The sequence below is a fragment of the Chiloscyllium punctatum genome, chromosome 26, assembly GCF_047496795.1.
Source record: "Chiloscyllium punctatum isolate Juve2018m chromosome 26, sChiPun1.3, whole genome shotgun sequence".
Lineage (NCBI taxonomy): Eukaryota > Metazoa > Chordata > Chondrichthyes > Orectolobiformes > Hemiscylliidae > Chiloscyllium > Chiloscyllium punctatum.
The window spans coordinates 3,125,971-3,140,359 of record NC_092764.1 but is presented as its reverse complement, the minus strand read 5'-3'; the positions used below and the strand labels follow the sequence as shown (position 1 = coordinate 3,140,359).

Sequence of the window (14,389 nt, the reverse complement as noted above, 5' to 3'; positions counted from 1 at the left end):
TCAGTGACCTTTATGCTCGGGCAATGGTGTATTCCTGGTGAGAGGAGCAGGAAAGCTAAGGAGGTTAGACCTTCCCTTTTTTATAATCCCTTTTATTGATGACCATTGACCAAATTTAATGGAAGGTGACTGAAGCAGTTGGTTGCAGGATCTAACATACCTTGATGAGCCAGAGACAGAAACAGAGGACCCAGACGTTCTTCGTCGCTTGCGCCCACGGCCTGGTGATGCTGTCGAAACTGGTCTCTTTTTGGGAGATTTGGATCGGCGCCAGGGGTCTTTCCATTCATCTGCTCGTTTTACAGTAGTTGTTGGAGCAGCTTCTTTCTTGGGTGGCTCTACTTGCCGGCTAGAAATTACAACAAAGTTAGTTATGTTTTACATTCTAGACTTCACACAACTGCTTAGTGCTGAAAGTTTGTCAATTAGTGCAATATTGTGCAGGTCTCACGAACAAGTTTTTCCTCTCCTGAGCTTAAGTAATGGTGTGGGAGGAAGAACACTGGGGCTAGGATTGGGACAAGAGGAATCTGTAAAAAACCGTTCGAGTGGAGCTCAACAATGCATTGGACGATATCCAGGCTTAGACTATCAAGTGGCAATTAACAGTTGCGCCACACACATACCAGGCAATGGCCATCTCCAGTAACAGAGAACCTAACCAACACCCCTTGATGTTGAGTGGTGCTATCATCACTGAATCCCCCAATATCAACATCCTTGCAGTTACCATTGACCAGAAACTCAACTGCTTTTACCATAGAAACTCAAAGGCTACAAGATCAGCTCAGAGTTTACAAATAACGTGGTGAGTACCTCAGCTCCGGACTCCCCAAAGCCTGTCCACCATCTATAAGACCCAAGTCAGGAATGTGAAGGAATACTCCCCAGTTGCCTGGATGGGTGCAGCTCCAACAACACTCAAAATGCTTGACACCATCCAGGACAAAGCAGCCCCTTGACTGACCACATCCACGAACATCCACTCCCTCCGCTGTCAATATTCAGCTGCAATATTGTGTAACATCTACAAGACGCACCGCAGAAATTCACCAAACATCCTTAGCCAGCACCTTCCAAATCCACAACCGCTTCCGTCTAGAAGGACAAGGGCAGCAGATACATAGATACACCACTATCTGCAAGTTCCCCTCCAAGCCATTCACCATCCTGACTTGGAAATGTATTGCTGTTCCTTCACTGTCCCTGGTCCAAAATCCTGGAACGTTCTTCCAGATGTCAACCTACAGCACATGGACTGCAGCAGTTCAAGATCTTCTCAAGGGCAACTAAGGACAGATAATAAGTGCTGGCCAGCCAGTGACACCACAAACGAATAAACACAAAAACTAATTAGAGTCAATCTACCAGGTTTAAAATGTAATCAAAGCCAAGCAAGTTAAATACTAACAATTAATTGGTACATTCTCCACGAAACAGGAGTACCAAGCTACGTCTGCCAACCAATCAGCATTCTCCTCTGTATATACATTAGGAACATGGATGATGAACTTCATTCAGAGTACTGATCTATGCTCTATGATGTTGCGGCCATTATGGAGACTTGAATATCACAAGGGGAGGAATGGTTATTGGATGTTCCAGGGTTTAAATGTTTAAAAGAGAATGGCAGGGAGAGGTAAATTAGGTGCAGGAATGGCGTTGCTAATCAGGGATAGTATCACAGCTGCAGAAAGGGAGGTCATATAGAAAGGTTTGTCAGCAGAGTTAGTATGAGTGGATGTCAGAAACAAGAAAGGAGCAGTCACTTTTTTGGCATAATATATAAAGTTTTCCCTTTAAATTGGCATTTTTGCAAATTATCCTGATGAGTTCAAGATGAATAGCTTTAACAATGTGAACATTTTTCAGCAACTCTCAAATTCTATACCACTAAATTACTATGATGAAATAGCGGTAGTTAACTTTGTTAGCACTATAGCATCTGAAATGAAATCACAGAAGTTGCTTCAGTACAGGGAGTACTGAACCTGTACAGCTGTAAACACATGTAATACAAAAAAACACACAAAGTTGCTCTATAGACATCTTCTTTTCTCAGGGCAATCTAAGTGATGGAGCTCAAAGGATTGCCATTGAATTCAATTTTGACAGAGCTTATTAATTCATTCTTCACCCTTGGTCAAATAGTTATTCAATTGTCTTTTTGAAATTGCTATTGATCCTGCTTTGCTTCTTCCCAAACTACATTAACACAGTACAAAGCTTTTCTTTTTCTGCGTTTGCTTTGCATTTTTTTTGCCAATTCCCCGAAATGTTTCTTCCTGTTATTGACCCTTTGCCACTGGAAACAGTTTCTCCTTATTCGCCATCAAAATCCTTCATTATTTTGAACGTGCCTATTAAATCACGCCAGAAGTTTCTCCAGTCAGTCAGTCCATGTTAAAATGCCCTATTCCTGGTATTATTCTACTAAATGTTCGCTACACAGACATTTTTCTGTTTTTTCACGATTTTTCTTTTTTTTTCTCTGTTTTTCAGCAGCATCAGAACGAAGGGTGGGAGCTTGGACCAGGGGCCTGTCAGGAGCGGTGAGTCACTGATTTGAGTTTTTACATCTGACATCGGAGAGCAGAGGTTTCTGGGAAAGGAGGGACTTTTTAAAAATTTCCCTCAGCTAGAAAGTGAGTGTTTTCTAAACCTGAGACACATCAGGTAAGCTTCTCTTATTTTTTACTTTATGATAAGGGGACCAGCAGTGCAGGAAGAGGAATGTTTCTCCTGTATGATGTTTGAGGTGAGGAACGTCATTAGTGTCCCATCCAAGTACATCTGCAGAAAGTGCAAACTCTCGTTCCTCGAAGAACGCATTAGGGAACTGGAGCAGGAGCTGGATGAACTTTGGATAATTTGGGAGGCAGAGTCTGTGATAGATAAGAGTTACAGGGAAGCAGTTACTCTGAGGCATGAAGAAAGTTGGATAACTGTTCGAAGGGGGGAGAAAAACAGCCAGTGCAGGGATCCCCTGTGGTCGTTCCCCTAAAAAACAAATATACTGTTTTGGATACTGTTGGGGGGGGGGAAAACGATTTACCGGGGGCATGCAGTGGGGGTGCAGTTCCCTGGCACAGAGTCTGTCCCTGTTGCACAGAAGGGGAGTGTTAGTCATTGGGGATTCAATTGTTAGAGACTCAGATAGAAGGATTGTTGGGAATGAACGAGACTCACAGTTGGTGTGTTGCCTCACAGGTGCCAGGGTCTATGATGTCTCAGATCGTATCTTTGGGGACCTGAAGGGAGAGGGTGACCAGCGCGAGTAGTGGTCTGCGTAGGTACCAACGATATCGGTACAAAGAGAGATAGGGATGTAAGGCAGGATTTCAGGGAGCTGTGGTGGAAGCTCAGAACTAGAACAAACAGAATTGTTATCTCTGGTTTGTTACCTGTACCACGTAATGGCAAGGAATAGGGAGAGATATCAGCTGAACACGTGGCTGCAGGGATGGTGCAGGAGGGAGGGTTTCAGGTATATGGATAATTGGGGTTCATTCTGGGGAAGGTGGGATCTCTACAAACAGGACGGTGTTCACTTGAACCGGAGAGGTACTAGTATCCTTGGTGGGAAATTTGCTGGTGCTCTTTGGATGGGTTTAAACTAGCTCAGCAAGGGGATGGGAACTTGAGGTATAGAGAGGAAGAGAGTAGGGAGGACAGGGACAGGATTTCACAGTCACAGAAACGTGCTGGCAGATAGCAAACTGGTTTGAAGTCTGTCTACTTCAATGCCAGAAGTATCCGAAATAAGGTAGGTGAGCTTGCTGCATGGATAGGTACCTGGGACTTCAATGTTGTGGCCATTTCTGAGATATGGATAGAGCAAGGTCAGGAATGGATGTTGCAGGTTCCAGCATCTAGATCTTTCATTAAGAACAGGCAAGATGGTAAAAGAGGGAGACGGAATGGCCTTGTTAGTCAAGGACAGTATAATTTTTCACGAGGACTTGTCTACTGAGGTTGTATGGGCTGAGGTTAGAAACAGGAGAGGAGAGGTCACACTGTTGGGAGTTTTTTTTATAGGCCTCTGCAGAGTTCCAGAGATGTGGAGGAGAGGATTGACAAAACGATTCTGGGCAAGAATGAAAGGAACAGGGTAGTCAGTATGGGGTCTTTAACTTCCCCAATATTGACTGGAAATGCTATAACTCCAGTACGGCAGATGGATCAACTTTTGCCCAATATGTGCACAGTATGTCGAAGAACCATCAAGACGAGAGGCCACACTGGATCTGGTGCTTGGTAATGAACCAGGCCAGGTGTTTGATTTAGTGGTAGGTGAGCACTTTGGAGAGAGTAACCATAATTCAGTTACATTTAGCTTAGTGATGGAAAGGTACATGCCACAGGGCAAGAGTTATAGAAGGGCAATTATAATGCAATTAGGCAAGACTTAGGATGCATAGAATGGGGTAGCAAAATGCAGGGGATGGGGACAATCGAAATGTGGAGCTGGTTGAAAGAACAATGTTGCGTGTCCTTGATAGGTATGTCCCTGTCAGGCAGAGAGGAAGTGATAAGGTAAGAGAACCGTGGTTTACTAAAGAAATTGCATCTCTTGTTAAGTGGATGAAGGAGGCTTATGTGATGGTGAGACGAGATGGTTCAGATGAGGCAATGGAGAGTTACAGATCAGCTAGGAAGGATTTAAAGAGAGAGTTAAGAAGAGCAAAGAGAGGACATGAGCAGTCTTTAGCAAATAGAATAAAATAGAACCCTAAAGCTTTCTATAGGTATGTAAAGAACAAAAGGACAAGGGTAGGACTATGGCCAGTCAAAGACAAAAATGGGAAGTTGTGTGTGGACTCCATGGAGATCAGAGAGGTGCTAAAAGAAATATTTCTCATCTGTTTTCACTCAGGAAAGTAAGAATATTGTAGAGGAGAAGAATGAGATACTGGATATTAGACTAGAAAGGATTGAGATTAGTAAGGAAAAGGTGTTATCAATCCCCTCGGCCAGATGGGATTTATCTGAGGATTCTCTGGGAAGCTAGAGAGATGTTGGAGTCTTTGGCTTTGATATTTGAGTCATCATTGTCTACAGGTTTAGGACCAGAGGATTGCAAATGTTGTGCCCTTGTTCAAGAAGGGCAGTAGAGATGACCCAGGTACTTATAGACCAGTGAGCCTTACTTCTGTTGTTTGAAAAGTTTTGGAAAGGAATATAAGAGATAGGATTTATAATCATCTCGCAAGCAACAATTTGATTGCAGATAGTCAATATGGTTTTGTCAAGGGCAGGTCATGTGTCACAAATCTCACTGAGTTTTTTGAGAAGGTGACCAAGCATGTGGATGAGGGTAGGGTGTGGTATACATGGACTTCTGCAAAGCCTTTGATAAGGCTCCACATGGTGGGCTGTTGAAGAAAATGCAGAGGTATGGAACTGAGGCTGATTTAGCTGGCTTTCTGAAAGAAGGCAGCGAGTGGAGGTTGATGGAAAATATTCAGCCTGGAGTCTGGTTACTAGTGGTGTGCCACAAGGATCTGTTCTGGGACCCACAGCTGTTTGTCTTTTTTTATAGACGCATGCATAGGTGAATGGGTTAGCAAGTTTGCAGATGATAATAAAGTCAGTGGAGTACTGGACAGTGTGGAAGAATGTTACATGTTGCAGGGGGACTTGGACAAACTGCAGAATTGGGCTGAGGGGTGGCAAATGGAGTTCAATGTAGATAAATGTGAGGTAATTCACTTGGGATGAATAACAGGAAGGCAGATTCTTGGTAGTGTGGATGTGCAGAGGGATCTTGGAGTCCATGTACACAGATCCCTGAAAGTTGCCATCCAGGTTGATAGTGCTGTTAAGAAGGCATAAGGTGTGTTAGATTTTATTTGTAGGGGGATTGAGTTCCGGAGCTGTAATTTCATGCTGCAACTATAAGCGGGCGCACTTGGAATACTGCATACAGTTCTGGTTGCCCCATTACAGGAACGATGTGGAAGCTTTGGAAAAGGTGCAGAGGAGATTTACCAGGATGATGCCTGGTCTGGAGGAAAGCCTGAGAGACTTGGATCTGTTCTCATTGGAGAGAAGGTGGTGAAGAAAGGATTTGATAAAGCTATACAAGATGATCAGAGGATTATATAGGGTAGACAGTGAAAGTCTTTTTCCTCAGATGATGATGTCAGCTTGTACGAAGGGACATAGCTACAAATTGAGGGGTGATAGATTTAAGACAGATGTCAGAGAAGGTTCTTTACACAGTGTGTAAGGGCACGGAATGCCCTGCCTGCCAGTGTAGTTAACTCAGCCAAATTCGGGATATGCAAACATGGATGATGATGGGATAGCGTAGGGGCATGGGCTTAGATTAGTTCACAGGTCGGTGCAAAATCGAGAGCCCAAGGGCCTGTTCTGCGCTGTATTGTTCTATGTTAAGGTCTTCACCCTCAAAGTACAACAATCAGAATTGATAGATCAGATACATACTACAGCTGAAGTTCAGCCAATGTTTTGGAAAGTTTTGTTTTTGGCAGTACAGATTTGATGGCTAGGTACAATATGATTCTATATAAGTAACTGAAATCCAGCTCTGGATCTTGTTTGTCCTCCAATTAGCATTCTGCATGACTTATGCAGAAAAATTATCAACATATTAACTTGCACTGAAATCAAAGAATGACGTCTCATTTCAATGCTTAGGTTACATCTATTGCTGACAATACCGATCCTCATTTGGCACAGAATGTTCCAACCTCTAGTGCTAGGCCTGTGTGAATTCAGCAAACTTTGTTTTAACCGTTAACTTATGAACTGGCAAGCTCAATAAACTGAAAGAATATTACATTATTGTGATCTCCATGATGTCCAAGTTGTCAGTTGAGGGTGCAAGTGAGAAGGCTCTCAACCAGTAAGCTTTATTTAAGGCAAATTTGCATTATTAAGTGATATATGCTGTAAATAAAATATAACAATGTTGTGTATAGCCCTGTATTACGCTTCTGTTACTTAGTGTGTGCTTTAACATTGAGTATGTGGACTTCTGGATCAATTGGAATATTTGATTAATCAGCACATTGTAGATCCCATGGGTTGAAAATGTTTTGCTGGAAAAGCGCAGGAGGTCAGGCAGCATCCAAGGAACAGGAAAATCGATGTTTCGGGCATCAGCCCTTCTTCAGGAAATCCCATGGGTGCCAGTTAATGAAAGGTTTGTTGTTGTAGCTCAGTTGCCAGCTTCTCGGTTATCTCGGTTGTTGTAATATAACAGTGACGTACTATTCCCTTCAAGGCCAACTCCTCAAATGTGCATTTATCTTTATCTTCACATTTTATTATATATTAAGGTATACATCTTATCACTTGCACACTTAAAATAAAGTGGGATTGAAAATATGATCAGAGTAGTTGAATAAGTTAAACAAGAGATTACACTAAACATGTTTTAATGTAATGTAGCACTTCAAATACTCTAATGGACATTTCATGCAAAGTCTGCATAGAAAGGCTAAAGTAAAATATGGCAACTCCAGGGACTATAAAGATAATGGACAATTATGGCATAGACCTACGCCATTTAGCAAACCAGAAAAAATGCCTAGGGGAATTTTTAACTATGTTACACCAGATGATAGAGATTCAAAGTCTCTCACCTCATCAAAAATTATAATCTTGCAAAATTCCCTAAATACCTGATTACACAATAAGAGAACAAGGAATAAATTACAGCTCATTAAATCATGGTCATCATAAGCGATTAGTTATTTCTTGCCTCTGCAGTGCAGGAGTCCACAATAATGCCAACCCTATACCTGTCATGATGTCACCACGATCAAGTCAGCAAAACAAACAATTTGCTGGGCATGAGACTAAACAGTAAATGATGCAACACATTCCTGAGGAGTTGACATACACTGATCAAAATAACTGAATTTACACCCTCTCTCAATTACTGAGCTCTCTAGTCTTATATTGTTCTTCCACATCTCCACACTAAAACTTCATATATCAGTGCAGTGGCTTCATTTAATAAGTTACAGTGACTCCTTGCTGTTGGAAATATTTTATGCCCTATTGTCTGCAAATCACACTACCTTTAATGTATTTAAAACTGGCTCATAAAATGACATTGGAAACAAACTACTCAAAACACATTCAAACGAACAATAGGGTCAAGTTCAAAGCAGCACAATATATCTTGGTATCAAGGTATCCAGACCTTAAACTTAACAGCAGTGATAGGTATGTAAAATCCTGGCAGATGGAATAGAATATGGGAAAACGAGAGGTCATTTATTTTGGTCAGAAGAATTCAGGAGTGAATACCATTTAAAATAAGAAGGACTACAGAAATCTGCAGCATAGAATGATTTGGGAATCCTCATAATCCATATAAAAGGTAGCTTTCAGGTTCAGCAGGTGATAGGGAGGACAAATGGAATGTTGATCCTCATTTCAAAAAGAATAGAGAGTATAAAAATAAGAAGATTTTACTAAAATGAACAAATCACAAGTTAGACCATACCTTGAATACTGTGAACAGTTTTGTCATCTTATCGAAGGAAGGGTACTAGACACATGCCAGAGACGATTCAGTCGTTTGGTCCTTGGGTATAAGAGACTCTCTTATGGGGAGGGGTTGAATAGGTTAGGTCTGTACTCAATGAAACTTACAAAAATAAATTTACCTCTTTGCAACATAAAAGATGCTTGATAGGATAGATGTGGAAAGGTTATTTTCCCTTATGGGAGAAGCTACGACCCAAGGGCAATGCTTCAGTGTAAGGGGTTGCCCATTTAAAAGAGAGACAAAGAGTTTTTTGAAGAAGTAATAAAGAGGATTGATGAGGGCAGAGTGATAAATATGATCTATATATACTTCAGTAAAGCATTTGACAAGGTTCCCCACAGGAGACTGGTTAAGAGAAAGTGAGGACTGCAGATGCTGGAGACCAGAGTTGAAAAATGTGGTGCTGGAAAAACACAGCAGGACAGGCAGCATCCGAGGAAGGGCTTATGCCCGAAGCGTCGACTCTCCTGCTCCTCGGATGCTGCCTGGCCTGCTGTGTCTTTCCAGGAAACTGGTTAGCAAGGTTAGATCTCACGGAACGCAGGGAGACCTAACCATTTGGATACTGAATTGGCTCAAAGGTAGAAGGCAGAGGATGGTGGTGGAAGGTTGTTTTTCAGACTGGAGGGCTGTAACCAGTGGAGTGCCACAAGGATCAGTGCTGGTTCCACTACTTTTCATCATTTATATAAATAATTTGGATGTGGGCATAACAAGTAGAGTTAGTAAGTTTGCAGATGACACCAAAATTGGAGGTGTAGTGGACAACGAAGAGGTTTACCTCAGATTAGAACAGGATCTGGACCAGATGGGCCAATGGGCTGAGGAGTGGCAGATGTGGTTTAATTTAGATAAATGCGAGGTACTGCATTTTGGGAAAGCAAATCTTAGCAGGACTAATACACTTAATGGTAAGGTCCTAGGGAGTGTTGCTGAACAAAGAGGCCTTGGAGTGCAGGTACATAGCTCCTTGAAAGTGGAGTCGTAGGTAGATAGGATAGTGAAGGCGGCGTTTAGTGTGCTTTCCCTTATTGGTAGAGCACTGAGAAAAAGGAGTTGGGAGGTCATGTTGTGGCTGTACAGGACATTGGTTAGGCCACTGTTGGAATATTGCATGCAATTCTGGTCTCCTTCCTATCGGAAAGATGTTGTGAAACTTGAAAGGGTTCAGAAAAGATTTACAAGGATGTTGCCAGGGTTGGAAGATTTGAGCTACAGGGAGAGGTTGAATAGGCTAGGGCTGTTTTCCCTGGAGCACCAGAGACTGAGGAGTAACTTTGTAGAGGTTTATAAAATCACGAGGGGCATGGATAGACAAAAGTCTTTTCCCTGGGGTCGGAGAGTCCAGAACTGGAGGGCACAGGTTTAGGGTGAGAGGGGAAAGCTATAAAAGAGACCTAGGGGGAACATTTTCCATGCAGAGGGTGGTACGTGTATGGAATGAGCTGCCAGAAGAAGTGGTGGAGGCTGGTACAACTGCAACATTGAAGAGGCATTTGGATGGGTATATGAATAGGAAGGGTTTGGAGGGATATGGGCCTGGTGCTGGCCGGTGTGACTCGATTGGGTTGGGATATCTGGTCAGCATGGACATGTTGAACCGAAGGGTCTGTTTCCCTGTTGTACATCTCTATGACACTGTATCATTGTGAATCATATCTGTAACATTTTCTAGTTACAAGTATTAAATTCCCATGCATCCTTTGAGATGCCTCATTTTGTTAAATTGGTCTTCAGACAATGTTTAAAAGTTGATTTGTAAGGAATTTTCAGCTCACTTCAGATGGTCTAGTATTAGGCACATAGGTTCACATGCAAAATATCATTCCTTTTGCAAGGAGATGAAGAGTAGCTCGTACATGTGGTACCTCAGGGAAGCAGCACCTTCAGGAATGGAGGAGAAACTGAGCAAGGAAAAGTGGTTAGTCAAACAGAAAATGCTGGAAGCATTCAGCTAGTCAAGCAACATCTGTGCAGAGAGAAACAGGTTAATGAAAGATCATCGAACCAAAACAATAACTGCTCTTTTCATAGATGCTGGCTGATCTTACAAACACTCCCAGCATCTACAGTATTTTGCTTCTGTAAAAAGGAAAAAAAAACATTTTTAAAATACAGCCTAGACTGTTGTTGATTGCCACATTATTGAATTAACTCATATGATGTAAGAGTGCCCTGCACTGATGAATCAATGGGATGTCTGTTCACATTTCATTGACAAAAATATGAAGAAAGCCTGAAATGTGGGCAGATGTAATCCTTGCTGACTTCAGAAAAATGTGGAAATAGGTGATCATATTAGGACCAAGACAAAATACCTGAAACACTAACACTGAAATAGAAAGAAAAGAATCTGGAACTCTTAAAAACAGCTATGGAAATAATAAAGACAAATTTCACTGATAGGGAATTGTGGAAACAAGTAACCGGCAGGTACCAATACTCAACTCTGTCTAGAAAATAAAAAACAATCCATGGAATGATTGTGATTTTCCCAATCTGGCTCCTAATTCGCGTTTTCAGTAAAATGTCAGAATTCTGGTCAAAGTTTAGTGGTTTAAATCTATATATTTCAATGATTTCACACCGGTCAGAAACACATTTTGCCCCAATAAGAACACAAGAAATAGTAGGTGTACACCACACAGCCTGTCAAGCCTTCTCTGCCATTGGTATTCAACTCTACTTTCGTGCCTCCAGCCAATATCCTTTGATTTCTGAGACACCAAGTATCCGTCTATCCCAGCCTCAAGTATAGTTCAAGATCGTTCATTCACAGCTCTCTTAGGTAGAGAATTGCAAAACATGAGTGAAGAAATGTTTCCTCATCCCAGCTCTAAATGATCAACTCTTTATCTTGAAACCGTGCTCCTCTTGATCTAGACTACCCACTCAGAGGAAGCAATGTCTCAGCACCAATCCTGTCAAGCCCCTTTACTTGTGAATGTTTCAATTAGATCATCTCATTCTTCTCAACTCCTAGAAATATAGGCCCAATTTACTCAGCTTTTGAGAGTGTGCAATCCTTTCATGACAGGGACCAATTGAGTTAACTTTTACTGTACTGCCTCCAATGTGAGCATGCTCTACCTTAAATAGAGTGACAAAAACTGCACAAAGTATTTCAGGTGACATCTCTCCAAGATGCAAACAAGATGGCAGTGGCCGAGGAGCAGCCCTGTATTTGAGCTCCTGTTCTGGGGCTCGTCTGCTTTCTTTGTTTTTTTACCTCCTCTTTTCTTTTGAAAGCAGCAGCAGGAGAGCGTGGGGTCAGCACGCAGAGGTGAGATAGAGGGTCTACCTGCAGCAGGACAGAGTAGGCCCCAACAGTACAAAGGGGAGGGCGAGCCAGCTATTCAAGATGGGGACACTGGCACAGTAGGCCTGTCCGCTCCAAGCCAGTTGCATTCTTTTTCTCTTCTCCTCCTCTCTCCCTCTCCCTTACCTTCTGGAGTTATAGAGGCTTAATCATGGAATCAGAGACATACTGCACAGAAATAGACTCTTTGGTCCACCAGTCCATGCTGACTACAATCCCAAACTAAAGTAGTCCTACCTGCCTGTGCTTGGAACGTATCCCCCGCAAACATGTCTTTATCATGTACTTATCTTAAGTACTGTAACTGTACCTGCATCCACCACTTCCTCAAAGTGGACCTGGAACAGTATTGGCTGGAGGTCCGGTGTGTGGAAGTGGCTGTAGGCCTGACCCAACCCCAGCATCTGTTGACATCAGAAGCAAGAAGTCTGGAGCTTCCCAGAGAGTGGGCCAAAACAGAGGAAACCAAGCCCTTGTAGGAAATGCACTTCAGAAAGACTGCTGAACTTTTACTGTTAAACCTTTATTCCTTTTTTTTCCCCACTTAGAACTAGGAAGGACTTTAACTTTAATTTTTAACTTTATCTCATTTTATTTAAACTTCAGCTAAAAACAATGTTAATAGTTCAATCTTAACTTTGTTTCTCTATGTTATTACTTGTATCTAAGTTTTGTACAGAGATATCTTCATACCTAGGACGGCGCCATGTGGGGCACCAATACACATTTTTGACCATAATCCTGTACTTGAGTGCACATGACAATAAAGCTTAAATCAAAACCGAGGATAATTGTAACAAGGATTCTTTCATTCATGCACTCCAATCCCTTTGAAATGAAGGCCATGTCATTTGCTTTCCATCATTGTAGAGTTTCTAATCTTAGTTATGATATGGGGAATTGAAGGCAAAGGCTTTCACAACACCAATATACAATAGTCCAAAAAGCAACCTAAATCTCCGCTGCTTCACTTCAAGAGTCATGTTACTCATCTGAACTTGGAAAGGAGTACAGGTGAGGAGGAGGAGTTTGCATTATCCTAATAAAGAAGGAAGAATTTGAGAAACAAGACCATATGACTTGACCTGAGTGAGTTTAATAAAAACAAACAAGGAGTGAAAAAAGGCCATTTGGTACTTTAAGTCTCTTTGCCATTCATTCTGATCATGGTTAATCTTCCAAGCCTGCTCCTGCTTTGACCCATACCCTTTGATCCCTTTAGTGCCAAGTGTTATATCCAAATCCTTCTTGAAATCATACAATGATATACAACAATCATATATTCAATCACATTGAGAAAAAAGGCAAACAGCAAGGGGATTAATTCCAAAGGAAGTTTTGGAAGTAATGTTGCCTTCCAGTGTTGCCTTGGGGTGCAGCTTGATATGTGCAAACTGAACCTAAAAATAATTGAGAAAGCTAATAAGTGATGAGTTAATCATCTATTCCATTAAGGGGGAGGTTAAGGATGCACTTCCTCAATCTGTATTAGAAATATCAGATGAATCTAGATGGCATGCATAATGATGTAATTGTTTTTGAGTGATAGAAGGAAATGATAATTACTAACCTTCAGACTTTAAACTTGGCATTTCAAGTCTCGAAAGAGTATTCATGAAAATAATACTTGCTTAGATGTTGTCAGATTCTTAAACTTCGAAATCTATCTTTAAACATGAAAAGTTTACAAGGAAAGTTAAGAGTAACAACAATGTATTTATTTCTTCTGTGGGACTCTACGAATCATATTCAGTTGTTGATCATGAACTTTGATTAAAGCCACAAGTGGGTAGTTGATCACCTTTCAACAATATTTTTTGATCAAGTTATATCAGGGATTCAAGGTAAGCTTACCAATTGGATACAAATTTGGCCTGATGGTAGGAGAGAGGATGGTGGTGGTAGAGGGTTGGTTTTTATTTCAACTGGAGGCCTGTGACCAGCAGTGTTCCACAGGGATCAGTACTGGATCCACTTTAATTGGTAATTTATATAAATTACTTGGATGAGAATGTAGGAGGCATGGTTAGTAACTTTGCAGATGATATCAAAACTGGTGGTATAGTGGACAGTAAAGAAGCTTATCTAAGATTACAAAGAGATCCTGGTCAATTTGGTGAATAGTATATGGTTCAGTTGCAGATATTGGCGGAGAAATGGCAGATGACATTTAATCTGGATAAATGTGAAATACTGCACTTGGGAGATCAAATATTATGGAAAAGTATAATGTTAATGGCAGGACCCTGAACAGTTTCGAGGTACAGAAGGATCTTGGGGTTCAAGTCCATAGCTCCCTGAAAGCTGCTATGCAAGTAGATAGGATGATAAAGAAAGCAGATGGGCATGCTTGCCTTTATTGATTGGGTAACTGAGTACAAGAGTCAAGAGTCACATTGCAGCTTTGTATGGACGTGGAGGTTTTGGACAGGGTGCAGAAGATGTTTACCAGGATGCTGTCTGAATTAGGGGTATCAACTGTAAGGAGAGGCTAGAAAAACTTGGACTGTTTTCTCTGGAGCAGCTGAAGTTGAGGGGAG

The 14,389-nt window shown here is 41.6% G+C and overlaps 1 protein-coding gene across 5 annotated transcripts in view; it reads right to left on the bottom strand.

Moving 5' to 3' along the window:
- The window catches only part of zc3h18 (zinc finger CCCH-type containing 18), a 233,796-nt gene that overhangs the window by 90,657 nt on the left and 128,750 nt on the right, over window positions 1-14,389 (bottom strand). For all 5 annotated transcript variants that reach the window (XM_072595765.1, XM_072595768.1, XM_072595769.1 and 2 more), the window contains one exon: window positions 161-349. In XM_072595765.1, coding sequence (XP_072451866.1) covers window positions 161-349 — 189 coding nt within the window. The remainder of the gene's footprint in view (window positions 1-160; window positions 350-14,389) is intronic.